The sequence below is a fragment of the Cannabis sativa genome, chromosome 6 (assembly GCF_029168945.1).
Source record: "Cannabis sativa cultivar Pink pepper isolate KNU-18-1 chromosome 6, ASM2916894v1, whole genome shotgun sequence".
Lineage (NCBI taxonomy): Eukaryota > Viridiplantae > Streptophyta > Magnoliopsida > Rosales > Cannabaceae > Cannabis > Cannabis sativa.
The window spans coordinates 4,707,515-4,734,770 of NC_083606.1; the positions used below are offsets into that span (position 1 = coordinate 4,707,515).

General features: G+C 31.7%; 4 protein-coding genes across 5 annotated transcripts; 3 read left to right on the plus strand and 1 right to left on the minus strand.

The window, feature by feature from the left end:
- The first annotated feature begins 652 nt into the window (after window positions 1-652).
- Window positions 653-1,758, plus strand: LOC133039100 (uncharacterized). Its single transcript, XM_061117905.1, has 2 exons — window positions 653-1,637; window positions 1,727-1,758. The coding sequence occupies exons 1-2, from the start codon at window positions 653-655 to the stop codon at window positions 1,756-1,758; spliced, it is 1,017 nt and encodes a 338-aa protein (XP_060973888.1).
- Window positions 1,759-5,263: 3,505 nt separating this feature from the next.
- On the plus strand, window positions 5,264-5,926 carry LOC133039101 (uncharacterized). The gene has a single exon (XM_061117906.1). It carries the CDS (start codon window positions 5,264-5,266, stop codon window positions 5,924-5,926), a length of 663 nt encoding a protein of 220 aa, XP_060973889.1.
- Window positions 5,927-6,348: 422 nt separating this feature from the next.
- Window positions 6,349-14,115, plus strand: LOC115725622 (probable 1-deoxy-D-xylulose-5-phosphate synthase 2, chloroplastic). Its single transcript, XM_030655204.2, has 9 exons — window positions 6,349-6,551; window positions 6,777-6,974; window positions 7,070-7,234; window positions 9,739-9,889; window positions 11,102-11,376; window positions 12,273-12,549; window positions 12,640-12,947; window positions 13,046-13,615; window positions 13,695-14,115. The coding sequence occupies exons 1-9, from the start codon at window positions 6,483-6,485 to the stop codon at window positions 13,857-13,859; spliced, it is 2,178 nt and encodes a 725-aa protein (XP_030511064.2). The 5' UTR covers window positions 6,349-6,482; the 3' UTR covers window positions 13,860-14,115.
- Window positions 14,116-14,379: 264 nt separating this feature from the next.
- Window positions 14,380-15,096, minus strand: LOC115725623 (small ribosomal subunit protein uS14z/uS14y/uS14x). 2 transcript variants are annotated; one of them, XM_030655205.2, is made up of 3 exons: window positions 14,933-15,096; window positions 14,698-14,797; window positions 14,380-14,595 (listed from the first exon to the last, which is right to left on the minus strand). In XM_030655205.2, the coding sequence occupies exons 1-3, from the start codon at window positions 14,992-14,994 to the stop codon at window positions 14,587-14,589; spliced, it is 171 nt and encodes a 56-aa protein (XP_030511065.1). In that variant the 5' UTR covers window positions 14,995-15,096; the 3' UTR covers window positions 14,380-14,586. The 2 variants fall into 2 exon arrangements, with proteins under 2 accessions (XP_030511065.1, XP_060972899.1); XM_061116916.1 differs by having other exon boundaries at window positions 14,380-14,797; window positions 14,933-15,094.
- Window positions 15,097-27,256: the final 12,160 nt, after the last annotated feature.

Genomic DNA, 27,256 nt, shown 5'->3' on the forward strand with positions numbered 1-27,256 from the left:
AACTCCGGCGACTTTTCTAGCATCAGTGACAAACTAAACTACCTAAACAAATAAAAACATTAAATATGAGATTTAAAAACTTAATTCACATATATATGGCATATCAAATACCATAAAAAGACATAAAAACAAAAAAAAATACCATATAAATTGGTCAAACTTAAAAGTGTCATATTTAACATAAGAACTTTTAAAATCTCATAATAAGTGTAATTTCTATTAATAAAATCTCTCAATTTTTATGTGTAATTTTTGCCTATATCATTTTTCTTACTAAAAATGGTGGGAAACACTAAAAGTTTTTGTTTTGGGGTAAATAGCGGCATAAATCTAATAATTTTTTAATAACATAAATATCTAATATTTGGAAAACTGTAATTATTTATGTTCAGTTTCATTAGTACATAGTACATACTCTGTTAGTGTCTTAAACATGACACATCTAAGACTCATATTTTAAATTATTGGATCTAAATGGAAATATATAGTATCAGCTACTTCTAAATCTTTATATTTGATAAATTAAAAAAAGAATATGTAATTATGATTTTTAATAGCTTCATACTCATGCATTTATTATTATAGTCTTGTCTCTTGACATGTTTTGAAAGTTTTCTTTGTCTTTTTCTTCTGTATTTTGGGATTGGCTAGTATGGCTTCGAGTAGTCACCAAGGTGCCGATTGGATGGATCAATATGCTCAGTTGAATATCGAAGGTGAGGACGAGGGTGTTTTGATTGCTGAAGATCAATCCGAAGAGGTTCAAGCTTTTGATGATCGTTGGTGTTTGGTTGGTAAATTCCTTACCAATCGGACATTCGATTTTGACGCTATGCGCCATACTTTGGCTTCACTATGGCAGCCTGGTAAGGGAGTTTATATCAAGGAATTGGACACTAACCGCTATCTCTTCCAGTTCTACCATGAAATTGATATCCAAGCAGTTATCGATGGGAGTCCATGGACGTTTAATCGCATGCCGCTTGTGTTTCATCGGTTGAAACGAGGAGAGGATCCTAGGGTGGTCTTGTTGCATGAGTTAGATATGTGGGTTCAGATGCATGATCTTAAGTACGGTTTTATGTCGGAATTGGTGGTCAAGAATGCGGGGAATTATGCGGGTACGTTTATTAAATCTGATGCTAAGAATTTTATTGGCATATGGCGTGATTACCTTCGTGTTCGGGTTACAATCGACATTAACAAACCTTTGAAGCGGCGGATGAAGTTGATCAAGCAAGATGGAACATGGATTTGGACTAATTTCAAGTACGAACACGTCCCTACTTTTTGCTTTTTCTGTGGATTTCTTGGCCACAGTGATCGGTTTTGCCCCAGACGCTTCGATCCTCACTTTGATCCGAATATTAAGCCCTATGGAGAGTGGATGAGAGCTACCACAAGGAGGAAAAATTATCTCATTGGGGCTCAATGGCTTCGGTCCAGCCGTGAGGAGGAAGAAGGAGTGGCTAACGGAGGAGAACGGCACCGGCATACCAGTGGCGACATGGACATTAATGCTAGTGATATGATGCGATCGAATGGAGAGAATGGAGGATTTGCAGGCAAGAAAGGTGGAGAGAATCAAGGGCTGGTTGTTGGAGAGAATCAAGGGATTGATACCAATGATAATTATGGTAAAAATCATAATGAGCAAATGCAATTGGCTGGCCAAAATGATGACTCATTGCTGATTATTGACAATAAAAGAAGACGTATGGGTAAGGAAACTTTGCATGGGACTATAGTTTCGGCTGACTCTGATGTGGGTTTGATTGATAATTCAAATGTTATGTCAAAAAATGGTGTACAGGTGGGCCTTGGTGTTCAGGCCCACCAATCATTATGAGTATCTTGTCATGGAATTGCCATGAGCTTGGGAACCCATGGGCTATCCAATTCATTAAGGATTTAGTTATCCAAAAGAAGCCCAAAGTTGTGTTTTTGTGTGAGACTTTGTCAAAAGCTTATATGTTGGAAAGGGTTCGGGTAGCATTGGGTTTTGAGGGAGTTTTCTCGGTTGATGCTAGGGGTCAGAGTGGTGGTGTAGCGATGCTGTGGAAGCAGAATAGTGATGTTCAATTGATCGGGTATGGGGTGAATTTTATCGATGTGTCTATTGCAGAAGAGAATGGTGTTCAATGGCGTCTTACTGGTTTATATGGCGAGCCTAACCGCAACCTCAGAAGGAACACATGGGACCAACTTCGTGAGCTACAAACACGAAGCCCCTTGCCGTGGTGTGTTGTAGGTGATCTCAATAATGTCACTTCTCAATCCGATAAGAGAGGAGGTAATCCCTATCCTAATTGGCTTATTGATGGCTTTTGTAATATGCTTGAAGAGTGTGGGTTGTGTGATATGGAGTTGGGTGGTTACCCTTATACTTGGGAGAGGGGACGGGGCACTAGCAATTGGATTGAGGTCCGTATTGATCGGGCGCTAGTCTCCCAGAGCTGGATTGAAAGCTTTCCACTTGCTAAGCTAGTGAATTTGGAGGTGTCGACTTCGGACCATTGTCCAATTCAGGTGGTTTTTGATGTAGGTCCGAAATGGGTGGGAAAGAAACAATTTAGATTCGAAAACCTTTGGCTTCGTGAGCCCGCTTGCTTACAGATAATGAAGGATACTTGGGAGCTTCTCTCGGGGTCTTCTGTAATGGAAAAAATTAGTTATTGTGGGGAACAGCTCTTGGTTTGGGGAAAGGACTACTCAGGGCACTTTAAAGATCGAATAAAAGAGTGTAAGGCTGAGGTGCGTCGTTGGAAGAATGGTAGGGATGTTGCTTCGGTTGAGAACTACAAGAAGGCTGAGGCTCGGCTTCAAGAAGTTTTAATTCAAAAGGAAGTGTTTTGGCGTCAACGGTCGAAACAACTCTGGTTAAAGGAAGGGGATCAAAATTCCAAGTATTTTCATGCTATGGCAACCTCTAGGAAGAGAAATAACTCTATTAAGAGGTTACAAAATGATCATGGGATTTGGATTGATTGGGAAAATAATTTATCTAGTCTTATGGTGGATTATTTTAACAATTTATTCACTTCCTCCTCTTTGGATGTTAATGAGGTCACTGATACTATCCCTAGTGTTATTTCTGAGTGCCAAAATGGGCGGTTGTTGGAACCAATTACTGATGATGAAGTGCGCCGTGCTCTATTCCAAATGCATCCTGACAAGTCTCCTGGACCTGATGGAATGACACCTGGCTTCTTTCAAAAGTGTTGGTCGGTGGTGGGCAATGATATAATATCGCAAGTCAGAACCTTCTTTGATACAGGTTATTTCTCTCCTTTGCTTAATGAAACTAATATTGTTCTTATTCCAAAGAAGAAACAACCTGTGACTATGATGGACTTGCGACCCATTTCCCTTTGTAATGTTGCCTATAAAATTATCTCGAAGGTCTTAGCCAACAGATTGAAGGTAGTTTTACCGTGTGTGATTTCCGAAAATCAAAGTGCTTTTGTGAAGGGGCGTTTGATCTCTGATAATGTGATGATATCCTTTGAGATAATGCACTACCTGAAGAGGAAAACATTGGGTAAGTCGGGTACTATGGCACTAAAGTTGGACATGAGTAAAGCCTATGATAGAGTGGAATGGATTTTCCTTGAAAAGATGATGCTTCGAATGGGCTTTTCTAGCCGATGGGTTTCTTTGGTAATGTATTGTGTGTCATCTGTATCTTACAAGATCACTCATGGGGGCCATGTTCTAGGGCCGATTGTTCCAAGCAGAGGTATTCGTCAGGGAGACCCGTTGTCGCCTTATCTGTTCTTAATCTGTGCCGAAGGCTTCTCTTCACTTGTTAACTTATTTGTGCATCGGCAATGGCTTACGGGGTGTCGTGTGGCTAGGAATGCCCCTATTGTTTCTCACATGTTGTTCGCTGATGATAGTTACATTTTCTGCAAAGCAACTGATATGGAAGGGGCTGGTGTTCTTCGCCTCTTGGATATTTATGAGAAAGCTTCGGGACAAAAAATTAACTTTGCTAAGTCATCAGTCTTTTTTAGCAAAAATGTTGATGAGCACGCTCGGGCTCAGCTTTGTGGGCTTCTTGGGATGGCACCTGCTTCTGAAAATAGCACTTATCTGGGCTTGCCTTGTACAATGGGGCGCAGTAAGAATGCGATCTTGGGGTATCTGAAAGAGAAAATGATTAAGAAGATGCAAAGTTGGGAGACTAGATTTCTTTCAAAAGCTGGGAAAGAAGTGTTGATAAAATCTGTGGCCCAATCCCTTCCTAGTTATGCAATGAGCGTGTTTCTTCTCACTAAGGAAATATGTTCTAACCTTGAAGGGTTAATGGCTAAGTTTTGGTGGAAATCTCAGTCTAAGAATTCATCTAAAGGTGTTAATTGGGTGAGTTGGCGGAAGCTTTGTTGCCATAAGGATGCTGGCGGGTTGGGTTTCAGGAATCTCAGAGATTATAACTTGGCTTTCTTGGGAAAGCAAGGGTGGCGTATGCTTACTGATAGTAACTCGCTTGTGGCAAGGGTGTACAAAGCAAGATACTTTCCTAACGGTAACTTTCTAACAGCTGAGTTGGGATCGAATCCTAGTTTCATTTGGCGTAGTATTTTGGAGGCTAAGGATTTGCTTCAGCAAGGTGTTATAAGGTCCATTGGAAATGGTAGATCAACTTCTATTCTGGAAGATCCTTGGCTCCCTACTTCGGATAACAAATTTGTCACTACTTTCCACTCGAGTCTTGTTGGGCGTATGGTGGATAGCTTGCTGCAAATGGATCAACGAGCTTGGGATGTTGAGGTGATCAATGATATTTTCACTCCTCACGACAGTGCATTAATTCTCTCTATTCAATTGAGTGATTCTAGTGAAGAGGATTGTTGGTCTTGGTCAAAAGAAACATCTGGTATTTACACGGTTCGGAGTGCGTATAAGCTGTTGCAATGTTCTAATGGGGATTGGCCGCCTACTGGGGAAGAAAATTGCTGGAAAAAAATTTGGCAACTGAATGTTCCGCCCAAAGTTCAACATATGCTTTGGCGTGTCATTTCGGGTTGCCTCCCAACAAAAATTCAACTTTCATCCAAGCATGTCCATGTTGATTTAACTTGTCCCATGTGCAACCTTGAACCAGAAACGATCTCCCATATACTCTTCAGCTGCTCTTTCGCTCACTCGTGTTGGAACCTGTCATCGGCTTCAGCTGCTGGTATCGGGGAGGATGGCTTTTTGAATTTGGTTTTGTAGTCTGCTGGTGCACGGCAGCAGAGGCGTGGCTGAGGAAGCTGCAATGCTCCTGTGGCGTATTTGGACAGCCCGTAACGATCAGCTTTGGAGTAATAAGACAACCACGGTGTTGGAGGTTCTTCGATCGGCTAGAACTAATCTTGGCAATTGGCAAAATGCTCAATCAAATGGATTATCTCCATTACTCAATGTTAATATTGGGAATGGTAAGGAGCATTGGACAAAACCTTTTTTAACTAAGTTCAAGATCAACGTCGATGGGGCAATCTTTGAACGTGAGACTCGGTTTGGCTTTGGCTTCTTAGCTAGGGACTCGGCTGGGAGACTCATTCACGCGGGTTGTGGGAGTAAATTGGGTGCGGTTTCTCCTGAGATTGCTGAGGCGGTGGGTATGAAAGAGGTCTTGAGTTGGATCAAGAGAATGAATATAGCTGATGTGGAAATTGAAACTGATTCATTGGTCACTGTTCAGGCTATAAATGGATCAGTTCAAATGCCATCTCAGTTTGGTTTGATTGTTCAGGACTGTCGTCTGTTATTATCTGAATTACAAAATGTGTTTATTTCTTTTGTTAAACGATCTGCAAATAGGGCTGCTCATTGTCTTGCAAGGCAATCATGTTTTATGTCAGATTGTATGTTTGATGAGTTCTCTGCTCCATCAAACTTGATTTCAATTGTAAGGGATGATCTTATCTTAAGTTGAATAAAACCTTACCCTTTTCTCAAAAAAAAAAAAAAAAAGAATATGTACAGACAAAATTACATAAAATTTACATTTTTACTAACTTAAGTATTTATGTCATTTAAAATAGTTATTCTGTTAAATATAAATTTAAAACTTCGTGTACTTATATCCTAATTATACATTTTTTTTTTTGGCAAAGGGGAGAGACTATAAAGAGTTGATGTGTACATTTTATGAATATAAATTCATTATTGTTGACATCATTAATGTCTCCAATTACCACCTCAAAATAAATAACAAATAAACAAAAACGTGATTTTTGTTTTTATTGTTATTTTGAAAATTTGTGGAAACTTCGAAGCTTATACTTTGAAAAGTACTCTCCTTTACCACATAACTATTTTGCTATAAATACTACTACTCTTCCAAGCTCAATATGTACTATACTTCTTATATTAATCAAACATAAACTTTCAACATTTTTTCCTCTCTTCTTCTTATTGCTCTCTTTTAAATAAGCTTTATTAGTTCTCATTTTAACTCTAAATATAAATTTGAAAGAAGAAAAGAGAAAATGAGTTCTTTGCTAAGAACTAGTTTCATCCCAATAACTAGTTTTCTCTCTACTACAAATTACCAAAAGGTAAAATTAATTATTAGTAATAACAATAATCTATAAACTGGTTCGGTTTTGTACACTGTATTACATCATATTGTATTATAATACTATATTTAGTACTAATTATAATATTATACAATACCATCAAACAAATCCTAATATATATTGTAGTAAATACATTATAAAATTCCTTAATAAATAATTACCAATAAATTTCTTCTAACATATAATTTGTGGTATTTTTTTCAGATGAATAATGGGGTGATGATGATTTCTGCTTCTCTAGACAGAAACTTATCAGAGGATATTGGTGATCATCATCAGAAAATAACCTTATTACAAGATACCCAAAATAGTAAGGTTCTTAATTTTTCTGGAGAAAAGCCTTCTACTCCAATTCTTGACACTATAAACTACCCAATTCATATGAAAAATCTTTCCATTGAGGTAAATATAATAAATAATATATAGTTAATTTGATTTTTCTTTGATTGAGTATAGTACATTAATTGTTTATATATATATATATACACATAAAACAGAAGCTTGGGATTTTAGCTGATGAATTAAGAGAGGAAATAGTATACAGTGTGTCCAAAACAGGAGGGCATTTGAGTTCAAGCTTGGGTGTGGTTGAGCTCACAATAGCACTTCACCATGTTTTCAACACTCCCAAAGATAAAATTATTTGGGATGTTGGCCACCAGGTAATATATATTATATAAATATATATATTAAAGTTTGATATTGTAGGTGGAGTTCTATATATATTTTATGTTAATATTTAGAGTAATTTGCGGCATAAATACTTAAGTTTAATTTTTAGTTGTAAATAAATACTTAAGTTTAATTTTTGGCGGTAATAATATCTAAGTTATAATTTTAGAACTTCTCTAGGTACCTGGTTAAATAAATTACCACGTGGCAATCTCTAATTGGTCCAAGTCATTAAATTTTTATTATTTAAAAAAAAATTAGTTCAATTATACCAATATGAAAATGACACGTGGATATAATGTTTAACATTTAATAGTTAGTTATCTATAGAGTTCCAGAAATATAACTTAAGTATTATTACCGCCAAAAATTAAACAAAGCTAGGTATTTATTTACAACTGAAAGTTAAATTTAAGTATTTATGTCGTAAATTACTCTAATATTTACAAATAAGTGAAGTTTGTTACTTAATTGTACTAATATCGATTCTCATCTAGTTTATAAGAACATTCTTATATCAGTTCTTTCAAAATAAAAGAAAAAATAATTAAGAGTACTCTCAACAGTTTCTCTACTTTATTTTTTAAAATACAACATCACATAATTCTATGTGTTTTTAGTCACATAATTGTACTAATATCGATTCTCATCTAGTTTATAAATTATTATTCTTATGTTGTGACTAAAAAGTTTGTGGTTAAAAGTATTAATCACAAAAATTAAAATTTTTTGTGACTAAATATGTTTTAAGTCACAATATTTGTTGTAACTAAAACTAAATTAGTGATAACTCGTATCTAAATATTATATTTTTATCACAAGTAACTTTTTGTTGTGACTAAAAAGTCACATTTAGTCTTAAAAAATTTATGTTGTGACTAAAAAGTTATTACTAAAAGTAGTAATTTTTTGTAGTTCTACTTTCTCTATTTTACAGCATACTTTTACATTACACCATACATCAACTTCTTTAAAAAAAATATCACTAAAATCTGACTTCTTAAAAATTTTATTATATTTTAATAATTTAAAATATATAATATTAATATAAATACATATCTCCATACAAAAATAATAAAATATGTTTTGAGCAATATCGTATTCTATAAATGTAGAGCTTGAATAGTATATTTAAAAAAAAAAAAAAAAAAAAAAAAAAAAAAAACTTTAAAATAAAGAATGAATTTAGAACATTTGATGTAGGGTGTTTTTAGGTATGTTCTTTAAATTTTTTAAAACTTTTTTATTTTAGAGAAGTTGTTGTGAGTACCCTAAATGCTTTATTTGATACCCATTTTGTTATTTTGTTGTAGTGTGTTTTTAATTATTTTTGTTGAACTTTTCTTTTTGTTCTATTTCTTTCTCTCTTGTATATATTTTTTTAATTAAAATATAATAATAAAATGATGTAATAAAAAATATAAAGAAATTGTTGTATGAATTAATGTAAATATGTAAGATAAAAATAGAATTTTAATAATAAAATTTTTGAAGAATAAACAGAAAAATATGCTCTAGAGTAAGGGTTTATTTTATTTTTTTTTTTTAGCAATAATGGTAATATTTTCAATAATTGACTAATTCACTATTACTAGGATAATGATAAATATTTGATTTTGTTTGATTTTATATATCAAATCATAGACTAGTGTCGTTTATAATTATTATTTTTTTTTGTTTTGTTTTGTTTTTAGATAAATAATTTATAATAGAAATATGCACATGGGAAAATGATCCATGTATAGTGTGGCAATATTAGCTATAGTGTGCTAATATGACATCTCTATCATTCTCTCACTGCTAATATAAATATATATAATAATACTATATGAGTCAATTATTTTAGATATACAAATAATTGATCTTTTATTGGGACAAGTATTATGTCATCATCTTGTTATATTGGAACAATCAACCCTACTTTAATTATTATAATTTTCTAAAAAAAAAAACCCTAGTGAAAAATTAGCTCACTTAAACTTAATTATTAATTAATTATTTTTTTAGTATATTTTAAATATTAGTGGCAATATCTTGTAAATATAATACACAAAAATATTAACTCTTTTCAATAAATAATTAAAATATATATAATGAAATTTACAAAAACACTACTTTTTTTTTTTATGTTTTATTTATAATTTTACGACCTAAAATTTTTATTTATAAAAATACACTTTCAAAGTTTTAAAATTAAAAAAAAAAAAAAATACACTTTGCTAAAAAAAAAAAGGTAAGAAAACAATCAGAAATTAACTTCATGATAACTATAAATCAACTACAAATAAACTGTAAAACAACCAGAAAAATAACCACATACCAACTATAATACAACTATAAATAAACTATAAAATAACTAAAACAAGAGTTTATTATTTTTACTGTATTTTTGTAAATAAAAAAATTCAAAAACTAAAAATGAAAATTTTTTCATAATGAAGTATTTTTATAATTTTTTTCAAATTTTTAATTTATTTTATAAATTATTTCACAGGCATACGGTCACAAAATATTAACAGGAAGACGATCAAGAATGAAAACAATTCGACAAAGTTTTGGACTTGCAGGGTTCCCAAAAAGGGATGAGAGTGAGCATGATGCATTTGGAGTTGGACATAGCTCCACTAGTATTTCTGCAGCTCTTGGTAATTTCTTTTCATCTATAAATAATCACTTGATTAAATACAACAAAAATATTTTAACTAAATAAGGACACAAATAATTTTTTTCTCACCAACTATCCATTTTGTTTTTACAAATATGACCTTAACTGCATCTTCAATCCAAATGGCACAAAATTTTACCCATTATCTTTTTTCCCACTCCAAAGCATGAATTAATACACATTCTATTATGGGGTTAGTGAGTGACATTAGGATAGAATAAAAATGGTATAAATTAGCATGCATTAATATAACACTATACCATTATTTTAATACTCTAATGCCCTTTTGAGTCAATCATGCATGTGTACATACATAACTTCATGAATAACACACTTTATAAATTACTATCATTATTATTCATGGTGTATGCGGACCTTGAGTTGAATTGGACTTTAGAAAAAATAAAGGATAAATATTATTTTAAACTTTGTATTTTGTAAAAGTTACTAATTGGACTTTCTGTTTTGTTAAATAACAAAATGAACCTTGTATTTTTCAAAATTGTACAAATAGGACCCTGATTTAATTTTTTATCAAATTAACTTAATAATAATCCGATCTAGAGATGTTATGAAAAAACTAATTAAATTTTCTGTATATATTCATGTTAGAAATTGTCTTTAAATTGGTTATTTTAAAAAAATGGTCGAAAATTGAGCTCGAGATCCCATTTTTACCATTTTGAAAAATATAGGATCCATTTTATCATTAAACAAAACAGAATGTCCAATTAGTAATTTTTACAAAATATAAGGTCTAAAATAATATTTACCCAAAAATAAATTTACAAGGGCCTTGAATAAATAGCATTTTTAAAAATTATATATATTAAAAGATCTTTTTTATCATTTGGGCCCTTAGGTTAAGTAGATCCTAGGCGCGGGTCTAATCTACCTTAACCTAGGGTCAGTCCTAAATGTGTGATATTATATATATTAGAGCATTGTTATAAGATACTAGTGCATTTTACGAAGAGTTAGCAATATTTTATAAAAATTATATTACTTTAAACTATAAAGAACCAATTATTTAATTGTACTAATAACAATAACACATATTAAAAAATACTAGACACTACTGGTACTTTTTAGCATTTATCATTATATTAATAAGAAGAAACAACATCAACAAATTCTAAACAACTAACATATTAGTGTGATTTGATTCCATGAATGAATTAATAATTATTAGGTATGGCAATAGCAAGAGACTTAGTAGGGAAAGAGAATCATCATGTGATTGCAGTGATTGGAGATGGTGGGATGAGTGGTGGACAAGCCTATGAAGCAATGAACAATGCAGGTTACCTTGATACCAATCTCATCATAATCTTAAATGACAACAAACAACTCTCTCTTCCAACTGCCACTCTCCATGCCCCTGCTTCTCCTGTTGGTGCCCTAACCAAAGCCCTAGCTAAGCTTAACTCCACTACAAAGTTTCGCCAGTTACGAGAAGCTGCTAAGGTAACCAAAACTTTTACAAAAATACCATTTTCTTTTTAACTCTTAATTTTACAAATTAAGAGGATATTACAATATTTGTGGGCTTCTATACAATGTGTGCAAAAATATGGATTTTTTCTTTAAAAAAAATTAAAAAAGGGAAAAAAGAATTAAAGTAACTAGTTACTTTCTTAAGGTAACCAGTTACCTTATGCTATTTTCGTGTATATATATTTTATTTTTCCCATAAAAACAACTATTTTGAAAGAAAAAATACCATATTTCAACAAACTTTTACCTAAAAACCATAAAAATAAAAATTTCCTCCATATAAAGCAAAGATAAATGAAATGCTAATTTTATTTTCATATTTTTGAATATATGAGAATTCTACTTCTTAACAAATATATCTTAACCCAACAAAAAAAGTGAAAATTACACCAAATTATACAAAATTATGAGATTAACAAGTCCCATAAATTCATTAGAAAATAAAGAAAAATCATGGAAAAACTACTCCCAAGTTTGAAAGAATGAGTTTTTACACCACATATTAAAACTTCAAACTTTTTACTGTAGGCCAGAATTTTTTTAAAAAAATAAAATGTTTTTTTCAAAAATACTGTATAAATTTTATACTGTGTACTGTGTTAAATTTTTAATGTTATTCCACAGCTATTTTTTAGTTGTTCTACTATTGATTAAATTGTTATATTTTGTTATTTTACAACTATTTTATAAAAAGATAGTATTTTTGTAAAAATAAATTGTGTGACAGTAAAATTGTAAACTTTTACTCAAAATTTAATATTTTTGTAAAAATGTTTAATTAGTTGAAGTCCAAATATAATGCATTCATCATTTTGTTGTGATTTCACATGTGGAAAATGTAACATCTTCAACATTTTGATGTAAAGGACATTTCCAAGCAAATAGGAGGGCAAGCTCATGAAATTGCATCAAAAGTTGACACTTGTGTTAGAGGCATGGTGGCTGGTGCAGCAGGGACTTCACTATTTGAAGAGCTTGGACTGTATTACATTGGGCCAGTAGATGGTCATAATGTGGAAGATCTAGTCAACATTTTGAATAATGTCAAAGCTATGCAAACATCAGGACCTGTTCTCATCCATGTTATTACTGAGAAAGGAAAAGGCTATGCTCCTGCTGAACTAGCACATGATAAAATGCATGGTACAATTCATAGCACACAAGATTGTTTTTTTTGTTGTTTTGTTTGTGTAATTGAATAACAAGTTTTTGTTTTGGTTTTGTGTACTTTAGGTGTTGTGAAATTCGAACCGAATTCGGGGAAGCAGTTGAAGTCGAAATCGAGTACTCGTTCTTACACTCAGTGTTTTGCTGAGTCTTTGATTGCAGAAGCTGAGAGAGATGACAGAGTTGTGGCTATTCATGCTGCTATGGGAGGTGGTACTGGACTCAACTTATTCCAAGATCGTTTCCCGGATAGATGTTTCGATGTTGGGATAGCCGAGCAACATGCTGTTACCTTTGCTGCTGGCTTGGCTGCTGAAGGCATGAAGCCCTTTTGTACTATTTACTCTTCTTTTCTACAAAGAGGTTATGATCAGGTAAGCACAGATATAGATATATACATAGATACATTCAAAAACAAGTGGTGCCCACTTTAGATTTTGTAATGAAATTTCTTACTTTGGTGGGTGATTAGGTGGTTCATGATGTAGACCTTCAAAAACTCCCAGTGAGATTTGCAATGGACAGAGGTGGTTTAGTGGGTGCAGATGGTCCAACTCATTGTGGTGCCTTTGACATAACTTTCATGGCTTGTTTACCAAACATGGTGGTCATGGCTCCTTCTTGTGAGACTGAGCTTATGAACATGGTGGCCACAGCTGCAGCCATCGATGACCGACCTAGCTGCTTTAGGTACCCGAGAGGAAATGGCATTGGATCAGTGCTTCCACCAAACAACAAAGGAATTCCATTACAGATTGGCAAAGGAAGGGTGTTAAGAGAAGGAAGCAGGGTAGCCATTTTAGGCTATGGAACAATAGTTCAAAGTTGTGTAGCAGCAGCCGAGCTTCTTCTTCAAACGCTTAATATCTCGATCACCGTTGCTGATGCAAGATTTTGTAAGCCTCTTGATGGAAATTTGATCAAGCAACTAGCTCAAGAACATGAGATATTGATCACTGTAGAAGAAGGCTCCATTGGAGGGTTTAGCTCTCATGTTTCCCACTACTTGAGCCTCAATGGATTACTAGATGGCAAGCTTAAGGTAATTCACAAACTATGATTTTTTTCTTATCATAATTATGAAATGATTACATTATTTGAATGATTTGATTGGATTGCAGTGGAGGTCTATGATGCTTCCTGATAGATACATTGACCATGGATCACAATCAAACCAAATGGAAGCTGCAGGGCTCACTTCTAAACACATTGCAGCTACTGCTTTATCACTCATAGATGAACCCAACAAGCTTCATCTTCCTAATCTCCATGTGAATTTCCGGTAGACCAAGCTGCAATTTCACACGAAAACCTCAAGGCAATTCGCAATAGTGTATGTTTAACACCACAAAAATTGCTAAGATGACTCACTCTAGGCAATGTAGGGAGAGTTCACATATGTACATATGCTACAACATAAACGTTGAAGAAAATAAAGAATCTCCATGCCAACAATCAATGCTTTTGCATTGGTATGCTTTCTACATTGTTTTTGTTCTTCCTAATATTCTTCTAATAATACAATACTATTATTAGGCCAAAGTGGTGCATAACACATCTCTCGCCTTAACCATAATAATTATTAAATTAAAATATGTGAAACTCGCATTAGGGTTAAAGATTTTTTATAATAATTATTAAATTAAAATATATGAGACCGATATTAGCCAGGCATCCTCTAAAATACCATCATAGAAAAACTCACTCAAATTGCCACAATATACTAATTCAGTATAAATTCTCACCCATCAAACTCAAATACATTGCACAAAGAAGAAAAAAGTAAACTTGAAAATAAAGAATAAATGAAGTATGAAACAATGAACTTATAAATTTACTTTTACTAAAACATATTCCAAATCAAATTCATGTTCAACAATGTAACAAACTAAAACATTGAAAAGGATAATCTTTCTTCTTAAGAAAGAGATCTAAAACAAAAAAAACAAAAACTAATAAGATTGTTCTTTAAGCCAAAACATCCCACTGTGAAAATTGTAAGTCAAATCCCTCTTAACGGTACTGCAAAAAAAATTGAGAAGAAGAAATTCAAAGCAATAAGCACAAGATCGTTTGACTAAATCTAAATTGATAATCCCAAAAAAAAAAAGGTTTCTTTGTTACCTTAATGAAGCCAATCTCCTTGGCATTGCTACGAAAGCACTGTCTGCAACACATGAGACCATACTTTCGGATCAAACCATGGGGGTTTCCACACACACGGCTGTTTAATCAATTCAATCAAAAAAAATCAGAAGATCAAATTGAAATTTGTTCGAAATACCCAAAAAAGAAATAACTTGAATTTGAATTAAAAAAAAAAAAAAAAAAACCGAATTGAATTGGAAGGGATCGTTACCAGGTGCGAGAACCGGGCCCATAGCTCTTGGGGTGAGAGTTCCAGACGTTAGAGTGTCCCATGATTGGATTGAGAACAGAAGAAGAAGAAGAAGAATAAGAATCGAAAGCTCGAGCAGGGGTTGAAGAAAGCGGAGGCTTATATATATATACATATATGTATATATATAGAAATATTGTAAAACCCTAATTTTGATCAGCTACGATTGACCCGATTGGTCTCGGGTGGGTAAAACCCGATTTGGTTTTAGAATTAGGGGACTTTTTTCAAAAATTGTGAGGAAAAAAATGTTATTTGATTTTTTATATGCATGAAGTTTTCTTTTTTAATTTTATTTATTAGATGGGAAAATCGTTTTTTTTTTTTAATTAGGGTGAAAAATATGATATTATGAAATTATATGAGGATTTACTTTAGGCTAGCTCAAGTAGCCATAAGTGGGTGTGTGAGTATTGGAGGTCCTGGGTAAAATTATATGAGGATTCAGTTTTTTTCAAAAAAAAAAATATTATGCAATAGTATGGCATTTTTCCTAAAAAATAATACATTTAATAGAAATATCATTACAATTGTTTTAAATTTTAGAATGGGTTGATGTAACACCCTAACTAACTTAGGCGTATTACGTGATTTTCAAACATACTGTGCAGCTCGTTGCTAATCAACGAGGTTTATGGAAGAACGTGATTAATTAAAATTTTTGCTTTTTAATTAAACTTATAAAACAATATTACAAAAGACTCGGGATCCCGATTATAAAATTATTTACAAAAAGTTTTAACTGTTTAACTGTTACATAAAATAAAGGTCGTCTAACGACCAGTTACAAAAATCAGCCTTGCTGTCCCGAGGATCGTACGCTCCAGGCCTAACCGCCCCGACATGTACAATTTCATAAGCTCGCTCACGGTCCATCAGCTATAGCCTTGCCTTTACCTACACATAAACGTAAACTGTGAGTCGACAGACTCAGTAAGAAAAGCATAATAATACTCATACATAATTCTAACTGCCGTGTCCAACACGATGCGAGTCCCGCTTACCGCCATGTCCAACATGGTACCGAGCCACTACCGCCATGTCCAACATGGTGCGAGTTTTGAACGTTCACCTTTGGGACGGTACTATTGACAAGTATCCTCCGATCGGTCGAACCGGTCATACTCCGCCGCCGGTCATACTCCACTGTACCGACGGGATAGGTCAATAGCACGGAACCACCAACCAAATGTCACTGATCGGTCAAACCGGTCATACTCATTCTTTGGTCATACTCCAGCCTGTACCGACGTGACAGGGTTAGATGGTTCGAAGCCTATATACATAACTAATGTAATCTAGCAGGCTTCCTACATGCACGCTAAACATGTAATCTACATATGCATACTGTTATACTAATCTTACCTGGATTCCGAATTCAGGTGTGCCGGTCAACCTGACTGGAACTGTAGCTGAGTGGTGGATTACTGGCTCCTAAACCATAAAAATCACAACGCTATAAGTGACACGCTAAATCACTTCCCGGGGACTTAAACTAGGAACTAAAAGTTTCCCTATCGATAAAAAGCATGGCAATACCCCTAAAAACATAAAAACGAGGAAAAACACGGGTTCTGAAAAATCCCCAACCGTAGAGGTTGCCCAACCGAATTCCGGTTCGGGAAATTCAGACCCCCATCCGAATTCCGTTGCCCAACCGGAATTCGGTTCCTCGCAGAATTTTTCAAAAATTCCTAACTCAACCAAATCAAACCCAATTAATTCCAAACCTTCCGGACACACTCTAAATACCCCAAAGAACAAATCTAAGGCATCAAACTAACCCAGAATTCACAGATACACAACTTGCCATTAAAGCTCAAGCTTTGAGTTCTAAACTCAAACTTGAGCAATTCCCACAAACATGCATTCAATCAAGCTAGAATCTACTAAAACAAGCATAAATAAGCCTCTGCAAACAATAGAAAACAACCACCACAAACACAGCAACCAATTTCTCCATTTTCTTCAAAATCACATTTTCAAGCTTAAAAATTCCAAACCTTGAACAACACAACTAGCATGCATTAAAACCTATATAATCCATTCAATTAAAACCTAATCAAGCTTCTGAAAACAACAATTAAACACAGCAACAACATACTCAAATAATCATGCATTTTCTCAACTTTTTCATCAAAAAACTCAAGAAAACAAGGTAGAGAATTCACATAAAGAAATACCTCAACAAAGGATTACTAGAGCTTGCAACCCAAGCTTGAATCACCACAAAAATTCCAGCTCTTGAACCCCAAGCTTTCAGCCGAAAAAGAGAGAGAGAAAAGAGAGAAAAAGCTTTCCAATTTTCTATTTTTTCAAACTTTGAAATTTTTGTAAAATAAACTAATAAATCACTTAACATATATTAACCTTATTTCAGCAAAGTAATAAGCATTTAACATGTCTTTTTCAATTAAATAAAATCACCAAAAGACAAAATATTATTGGGGCAAAAAGACCATTTTGCCCCTCCACACTAAAATCACATAAAACACACTAAAGGAGTATTTTGGGAAATTCTAAATTCCCGGCCATTCCCGACATTCCCAATGTCTAAAACCCGTCCCCAAACTACTTACATACTAAGTTGTGATTTCTACTGAGCCAAACGCCAAGTTCCAAAATACCGGGCACCGGAAATGCAAAATATGAAAACTACTGAATAACATAACCATGCATTTCTGAATTCCATAAATAACAGTAATAAATTATTTAAATAGCTATAAATAATTTCATAATTAATCATAATTAACTGATAATTTCCAAATTAACTAAGCGGGCTTTACAGTTGAGGTGTTCACCTGAGGTACCCTTGTTGGGTCTATGTTGGTTTTGTCTTTTTAAATGTTTTTTTGAATTTTAACTGCTTCTCTTTCTGTTTTTCCCTCCCCTTTCTAGTTTTCTTGATGTTTGAAGTGCTGATTTTGGTAACTGGTTTGGATCTCTTTTTCTCTGTTTGGATTTTTGACTAGTTTGCTGATGAATTCTTTATAGTCACTAAATTCTACTCTGTCCCTCACTGAAGAGGAAACTATCACAATTAACTCGACTGACCATGTCTAGTCTACCTCAATTGTCCGCTCTGCTCACATTCTTTTGGCCCGTGTACTTACAAAAAATACTGTGTATAAACTTGGTTTCTTAAAATAAATGTCAGGGCATTGGAGAGGAAGATTCTCAGTTATGATCTCTGAATATAAGAGTGATAGGTTTCACATTGTATTTGGTTGTGCAAGTGATAAACTTCGAGTCCTCAATAAAGAACTATAGCACTTTCAAAATTATTTAATTGTTCTGTACTCACCAAGGGCTCTGCAAAATGTGTCAAAGGAAGATTTGATATTCACCCCTTTTTGGGTCCAGATTTATCGACTGCCTTTCCTGAGCAAGTCCTCATTCTTGGCTGAAGTACTTGGGAACATTATTGGTGAATTTTTGAAGTGTATGAAGATTCTACTAATGAAGGTTGAGGGCATTTTTTGAGAGTTCGAGTAAAGTTAAATGTAACCAATCCATTACTACGGGGAAAGATGATTAAACTGCCAAATATACGAGATGAATAATGGGCAGTTTTTTGTTACGAATGTTTACCTGAATTTTGCTTCGAATGTGGTCTCCTTAGTCATCCTTTTGAAAAATGCATCTCTTTCATGGAGCGAATGGATGATGTTAATGATGATGATTTTAAGTATGAACTTTGGATGAAGAGTGTTAAATTACCAACCAATGCCTATGACAAACATCACACTAATTTTTCAAAGGGAAATTCGTGGCCACTTCTCACTCGACTTGGACGAAAGTCTCTGGTTACCTCTCTCCCTTAATTATTTGCTCAATATCCTCCCCAACTAAAGACCCTACTTTTAGGAGAATGCTCTCCTTCTCAACAGCCCACACTACAACTACCTTTTACACAGCAGCATACACACTCTCGTGTTACCTTTAATGTAGCCTCTTCTCCTATTATTGCAGAACACAGTGTGCATCCCTCTAATTCTTTTCCTCCAAGATCTTTAGCCTCTACTCAATCTTTTTCCATTTCATCTCCACCAACAGTTACTGATCTCTCTCAAATTTACATCCTAGATATAAGTCTGACTGCCTCAAACTTTTTTGCCACCTATCCTCCACAAACACCGTCAAATTTCACCACAACCAAATCTCACACACCTGTTATGAACATCTCCTCTGAAAAAATATTTACCACACCATCTTCTTTAGTCTCGATCACTTCCCAAACAAATACCTCTGCAGGTTTCTGTCACACCAGTGACAAAAAGAATGTTAAGCCAAATTGTTCTTTTAAGAGGCAACATGATGTTCTCTCCATCCGTAAAGTTCTAAAACGATGTCGTGGTACCCCTAATTTAGCAACTTCATCTTGGTCAGTTGAAGAAGGCTATGAACCTAATGGTTTTGCTACTTTAGTGGATTTTGATGGTTCCATCAACTCTATAGCAGAGGTTGTTATGCAACCCCGCAAATTACCATGAAAATAATAAGTTGGAACGCACGAGGACTAAGGAACCCAAGTGCGTTCAAGAATTTAAGATTGCTTATTAAACAACAATCACCAAATGTTCTCTTCATTGTGGAAACAAAACTTAGTAGTAATAATGTTACTCGCTTCAAGCAGTCACTTAATTTCTATAATGGACTTGAGGCGCCAATAGTTGGTCTAAAAGGTGGCCTAATGCTATTGTGGAAGGATGATGTTGATGTCACTCTCCAGCATTATGGTGACACTTTCTTTGACTATTTTATGGCTGTTGCTGATGGTAGTCTCTCTTTCTACTTCACGGGCTTCTATGGTGCACCAGATTCTCAAAACAAATCAGCTTCTTGGCTTCTTCTAAAGCGCTTCGCTGAGGTTACTTCTCAAAATCCTTGGTTGGTTATTGGAGATTTTAATGAAATCTTATCGAACTTTAACAAATCAGGTGGCCTTCTTCGAAATGAAGCTGAAATAAACCCTAAATCTCACCATCTTCACACACCCTCCCGTATCTATCTATCTCTCCCTTTGTTTACTGCGCGTGGCTCTGGAGTGACCACGACTAGGTAGTTGTGCTACGACCATGGCTTTCTCAACCCAAGAAAACCCAAAGCCCCAACATCTCTCTCATCTCTCTTTCCCTTTTCCCTTACGCGACGATACTGTTAGGTCACGATGGCCTTCTCCAAAATATGGTGGTCCAAATAGACCACACCCTAAAGCTTGCAACACTTGGAAACCCGAATGGCGGTGGTTTCCCCCATTTGTTCGCACCCCATCAAAGAGGACGAGCTAATTGGAGGTGACAACCCTTCTCTCCCTCTAGTTTCCTCACGTGGTCCCAACTTCGCACGACTCCTACATCTCTATTCTTCTTCCCAAATGACGAACGACCCAACATCGCCGACGAGCCAAACAGAGGTCACCACTACCTAGGTTTTTACGGGATTTGATATTAGGCATTTCAAAAATTTTGTATTTTCTTGTTTGAAGATTTAGGAATTTTAGTTATGTTTTAAATGTATGTTTATGCCCATTTATTTTTATTTTTTTTTTTACTGTCCAAATGAGTTATAGATTTTGATTAAGTTTTACTAATTTTATTTCTTGATTTGTATATATTTTGTGATATTTTGTTATATTAGTTTACATTAATTCATATATAATTTATTAAATTATATCATTAAGTATATTTTTATCAAAATATAATTAATTAAATTATTATAATAAATTTTATAATATATAATTTGAATAAAAAAAATAATATTTTCTTTTTTTAAAAAATTAATATAGTGACAATCTGTAAGAGTAGCTAATACTTTACAATCTGACAAAGTCTGACTCCCAGAGTCTATAGTAACACGCGATGAGTAACTTTGAAAATGCTTAGTGACCCACAATGAAGGGTCACTAAATACTATCTTTCCAATCACCCACATTAGTGACGCGTAATGAAAGGTCACTAAAAGGTTTTAGAGTCACTCAACAAAAATCACTAAAATCCATTTTTGTAGTTGTGGTGACTAAAAGTTAAGTTTTTTGTAATGATAATTGTAAAGTTTAAAGAAAAATTAGTATTTTGTATAATTTTTTTTATAAAATGTGTGCAATATTTTTTGATTCCATTTTAATGTAAATACATGTGTATGAATAAAATTTATAAAGCTGATCTAAAAATAGACAAATATAAGTGATGCATCTCTTTCAATAAAACAAAAAAAAGTAATGCATTGCTATATTTTAACACATTTTAAAAAAATAAAATTCTATAGGGATTGTGATAAGTATGTTAAATTTAGCACATGTTAAAAATTAGTCAAATTTAAACTTTAGAGATAGTCTTATGTATTTTTAATCTATATATTATCTTTTGTTTTTTCTTAAAAAAATAAATTTACATTTTTCTATCTCTTACACTATGTTTGGTATGAAGGAGAGGGGTGGAGAGAGAGTGATAGAAGAAGAAACTAAATCACTTGTTTGGCAAGAAATATAGAATGATGGAAGGAGAGATAGGGGAAGACATTCTCCCTCCAAACCTATGTTTCATGAGAGGGAGAGAGAGAGTATGATGGATGGAGAAGTTAGAGAGGATGGGGAATAGGAGTGAGATGAGAAGAATGGAGAAAAAATTGATGGAGAGTTATATTTGCACCCCATAAAATTATAAGTACACTTTATTATTAAAAAAATAAACTTAAATAATTTTTAAAAATTACTTTTAATATTTTTTTAAAATTTTTTCCACACATTATTTTTAATCCAATACTTAATTTGATTTTTTATATATATATATATATTTAAATCATGTATATTTTTTTTTAAGAAAATTCCATATAATTTTTTATTTTTGTTTTTTTTGTCATAATATTTAATTTATAATTTATTTTTATTTGATAGATATTTTTTTAAGAATATGAATTGGAAAAAAAAAGTTAAAAAAACTCAATACAATTAAAAATATAAGTTTTATATAAAATAAAAATTATTAAAATGATGTGTCTTTACAAATTTTTGAGGTGTGAATAAAATTTCTCAAATTGATTAGTAAAATTATCAAATTGTCCTTTTAAAAATAAAAATTTATTATTTTTTAAGGGTAATAATTGTATTTTGTCTTTTTCTACAATCCTCCAAAATTTGGGGGGATTAAATTTTGAAAGTTTGGAGGGATACAGATTCTCCCTCCATCTCTCCTCTCCCTCCTCTCTCTCTTTCCAAACAAGAGATTTAGTCTCTCCTTCAATCACTATCACTCCACCCATCTTAGGGCCGACAAAACGGGTCAGACACGATAACACGACTCGAAACTTGCACGAGAATTAGTGGGTTTGGGGTTTGCCTTAAATAAGTTTGGGTTGACTCGTCTAACCCGTTTAATAAAAGGGTCGTGTTTGGGTTGACATGACTAACACGAAATTGCCTCATTAATGACCTATTTAAAGTTATTTTAGTACTTTAACGTGTCATAAATGGGTTATAAACGCGTTAAATACTTCATAAACGTATTACTGATTGACATGTTTAAACAAAATATACTTATAAACGAGTTACACGGGTCGTGTCCTGTCAACTCGTTTATAAACGAGTCGTGTTCGGATTTTATTTTTGACACGATTATTAAACGGGTCGTGTTTGGGTCGAGCATATACCTGTTATACATGGGTCTCGACACGACACGAACACGACTTGCGAAAACGAATTGCCACCCCTAACCCATCTCCATCCACCAATCTCTCCCTCCTATACCAAACATGGTGTAAAGATTTGATCCCTCTAAATTTGTAATGATTGTAGAAAGAGATAAAATATACTTTACAAAATACAATACTTACCCTAAAAAGAATAATATATATGAGGTTTTTTCATTTTTACACTTTAAAACAGTTTTTTTCATTAATGTTACAAAATTTCACATAAAAACCCTCATAGCAACTAATAGAGCAACCTAAATCGTAATCAAAATCCACATAACAACCCACATAGAAACCACCAGAACAACTCAAACCATAAATTTGAAAAACAAAATTGAAAAATAGTATATATAATAATTTTCTTAAATTTTTTATATTCAAAGGGACAATTTTATAATTCTACTAATCAGTTTTTTCTTCATTCTTCTCTAACACACCTAATACCAAACAATACAAAGAGATCAAAAATCCTTTCCATCCACCCTACTCTCCTTCACTCCTACTAGCCTACCACTACAAAAAATCTTACTTTTAGTGACAACAAAATTTGTGACTAAAAGTAAAAAATTGTAACTAATTATAAAATATCATTCTTATGTTGTGACTAAAAGGTCCGTGGCTAAAAGTATTAGTCACAAAAATTACAATTTATTGTAACTAAATGTATAGTCACAATACTTGTTGTGACTAAAACTAAATTAGTGACAAGTTGTAACTAAATGCTATGTTTTAGTTACAAGTAACATTTTGTTGTGACTAAAAGTTACATTTAATCACAAAAAAGTTATATTGTGACTAAAAGATTATCACTAAAAGTAGCTTTTTTTTTTTTTTTTTTTTTTTTTTTTTGTAGTTTACCAATTTACAAATGATACCAAATTAAATTTTGCAATGATATTGTTTCAAAAAAAAAAAAAAATTTGTAATGATAATATCACCATGCAATGCCATTTGTTTGGTTAAGAATCATGACTCTACAAAGAAGACAGTTTTGGAAGATGAATTTCTCTCCCCTTTTCCACTGCCACGTGGCATTCAATTATTCTTTTAATGATTTTTCTCCTTTTGGGAGACAAAGGGTGTATTTAATAGTTTCATATTTTTTATTTAATTAATTAGGTGTGATTTTATACCATTAAAGCATGAGTATTCTTAGTAGCACACAGCAATACAATACAACCCTTTTATTGGAATATTGTCATCAATGCTCTTTAACATTTTCTTAAGAAAGAATCTAAAAACCACTCATTTAGAAAAGGTGTTATATTGACCAAATTATACCTATTATGCTTATTTTTATGATTTTTTTTTTAAAAAAATCAATATATGATATTCTTAATCCCATATAATATTTTGAGATATTTTTTGGTTATATTTGTTAAGAAATAGAATAACCATATATTTAAATAAATGGGATTTTTTTTTCATACAAGTTTCCTTCTGTTTAACTTTTTTCCTATAACTTTTCTTAAATTTTCTATATATAAATATTTTTGAATTTTCCATTAATATTGAACTCATACAGCCTTGATTTAAAAAGGAAAAAAAGAAGCTAAAAATTGTTAAAAAAAAATGCTAAGGTGTTGTTTTTTGATATACTTTTGAAAGTTACTTTTTGAGTCAAAAAATAGTTTTTGGGCTGTTGAGATATGAATTTTAAATTAAACTTTTTATTAATTACTTTAAAAAATCATTATAATTTATAAATTAGCACTCTTAATTAGAAACAAAAGAAGGTAAAAGTAAAACTCATGTGAATTAAAAAAAAAAACATGTAATAATTATTTTTGAAATAGAAAACAACAGTAAGATATTCTTTAATTTCTTATTTAACTCAGTTTTTATAAATTATTTTTAAAAAATATAGCCAAACACCCATTATTGTTTTTAAATTTTTTTTTTATTATTATTTTTAAGAGATGAAAATAGTTTTTCTTTTTTATTTATTTATTTTTATTTTAACAAGAGATGAAACAATTTTTAAGTTATAAAATGAAACACCTGCCCCCTATATTTTTACATATATTCTTTTCTGTTAAAATAAAATATTAGTGCTACTAAATCCTAAAAAAAACAGATAAATCTTCTTTTTTTTTTTTTTAAAAAAAAAAGAAATAAATAAAGGATAAAAATTAAAGATTGGCTGCCTTATTATACGTAAAAACCAATTACTGTAATAAGATAAATATGCTAAAAGAAAACTATCTTATAATGTCGTTTGTATGGCAAGTTCAATGTTAGAATAATTTTGTTAAAACTTAAAAAATAATAAAATAATTATGATCCATTAATTAAAAATAAATTATATTTTGTAGTATGGACATTTTGTTTTAATAGTTATGTACTAGACTTAAAACTTTACATAATAATAATTTTTCTGGAGGAGATGTTTATTTATTTTAATTTTTAAATTTGTGTTTGTGAAAAAAAAACATGCCTGATTAATATATTTTCATTCAATAATAATGCTTTCAAATATTTTGTCTTTTATTGTTTGAAGTGTTGAATTATAATATCTGGACCAGCAAGATTTATTCTATATATTAACTACTTTAATTAACTAATTCAAATTGCTTCAATCTTTTATTTTTTTCTTATAAAAATTGACTTCCTTATTTTATTTATTTTTAAAAAATAATTCAAATTGAAAATAAATCTTAATTTGTAAATTCAAGGAATAAATTAACAGACCTATAACACCATGTAGTTGAGATCAAATCAAATCATATAACAAAGATAGTCATGAAATGAGCATAACCCTTCATTATATATTTATATTTAAGTTTATATTTATATTTATGCAACTTATAAGAAATTTTTTATTAGGAAAAGAAAGTGAATAAAACATAAGTTAATTAAGGATGTTTATTATATATTAATTAACCAAACATATTGATGTTTATTAATCCTTATAATATACAAACATCCTTAATTAATTTATTTTTTATTCACTTTTTTTTTTTGTGAGATTTCTTATATAGGTTGCATAAATTTAAATATGTGTGTTTTTCGTAAATAAATAATATGTACACTTGATAATTTAATAATTTTTTTAGAAAATAATTTAATAAGAGTTTCTCTACTATCACATTGTGTTTCGATTCTTCCCTAGTTTTCGATCCTCTAAGTTTCTTCGAAGATAGATTTTCGGGTTAATTTATCTAATTAATTTGTCAATAATTATAACTAAAGAAAATAGTTAACATTAAAAACACATTATTGTAAGTATGTTTTGCATATGAATTAAGAAGAATAAATGAAGTTTAGGAGCACAATGATAAAAGAAAACTTATACAAAAGGAATGACAAATTTATTGATTCTTATTAAAATTTAAAAATTACACTGTGAAGATTTTTTATGTAAAAATTCCGTATAAGCTCCTTTTTGTTTCTCTCTCTAACTCGTATTATTAATTGTATTATAATTTAAATTAATTTAAATTTTATTATCAGTTGATCGTTAGTATAAAGTTATTGAAATGCTATGGATATGTTAAAAGTGAGCTATGCTAAACTGCTAAACTATAAATAAGATATTTTTAAATACCTTAGTTTCGACTTGAGTTCGAAATTTTTTTGTTATACCTAGAATATCCAATTTCTCTTTAATTTTTTAGAAAAATATTAAAACAAGTTGTTGTACGTAGATCATTTACGACGTAAATATTATAATTCTTTATTAACCTATATTTTTTTGGTAACTTTTATTGTTTACCAAAAATATCAAATTTCTCTCTAACATTTAAAAAAGTATTAAGAAAAATTATGTACGTAATTACTACTAACTATAATGTTAAATGACAAACATTTTTATTCTAATTATTTTTCTGCAATTACTAAGAAAAATATTAAAAGAAATCAATGTATAGATCATAATTATTATAATTACCGAGTTCATATTAATATTTTGCATACCCCAACTTTTGTCTTTAGGATTAATTCAATTTTATTTTGTTTACCTATATAATATTTCATTTTTTTTTCTTCAATAAAGTTCTATTGCTCAAGAATCAAATTTACATGTGTACAAATTAGTTGAGTATACTCAACTCAAATCAAATTCTTACTACAAAATTATTATTTTTAGTGACAACCTTAATTAGTCACATAACATAAATTTTTTGTGATAAAATGTGACTTTTAGTCACAACAAAAAATTATTTTTTGTGACTAAAAAATTATTAACATATTATTATACTTTATACATACACCCTAAGTTTTTTCTTTCACCTAGATTTGAAACTCTAATACATGAATATTCAATTCTCTCAAATTAATGATTGGATGTTAACTCTTACATGTTAAGCATTACGATAAGTCACTTTATTTTAATTTGTATTCCCCAACTGATAAGGAAAATAATACAAAATACCGTTATTTTTGTTATCCGTTAGCATTAAACTTTACGATATATACTAATTTACGTTCTTTTTTTTTATCCATGCATGCAAACTTGATTGTTTACGTAAAATATTAGATTTCGCTCCCACAATTTAAAACATAAGAATCTATCTTTAGCTGTTAATTACAAGACATTATGCATTATTCATTAAAATACAAATAGTTATAATTTCATCTTAGTTAAATTGCTTCTAT

Coding starts and splice junctions, on each gene's coding strand:
- LOC133039100 (XM_061117905.1), top strand. CDS start 653: ATGGCTTCGAGTAGTCACCAAGGTGCCGATTGGATGGATCAATATGCT. Junction 1,638..1,726: donor TGATACCAATGATAATTATG/GTAAAAATCATA, acceptor CGTATGGGTAAG/GAAACTTTGCATGGGACTAT.
- LOC115725623 (XM_061116916.1), bottom strand. CDS start 14,994: ATGGGACACTCTAACGTCTGGAACTCTCACCCCAAGAGCTATGGGCCC. Junction 14,798..14,932: donor GGGCCCGGTTCTCGCACCTG/GTAACGATCCCT, acceptor TTGATTAAACAG/CCGTGTGTGTGGAAACCCCC.
- LOC115725622 (XM_030655204.2), top strand. CDS start 6,483: ATGAGTTCTTTGCTAAGAACTAGTTTCATCCCAATAACTAGTTTTCTC. Junction 12,550..12,639: donor AGCACATGATAAAATGCATG/GTACAATTCATA, acceptor TGTGTACTTTAG/GTGTTGTGAAATTCGAACCG. Junction 13,616..13,694: donor TACTAGATGGCAAGCTTAAG/GTAATTCACAAA, acceptor ATTGGATTGCAG/TGGAGGTCTATGATGCTTCC.
- LOC133039101 (XM_061117906.1), top strand. CDS start 5,264: ATGCTCCTGTGGCGTATTTGGACAGCCCGTAACGATCAGCTTTGGAGT.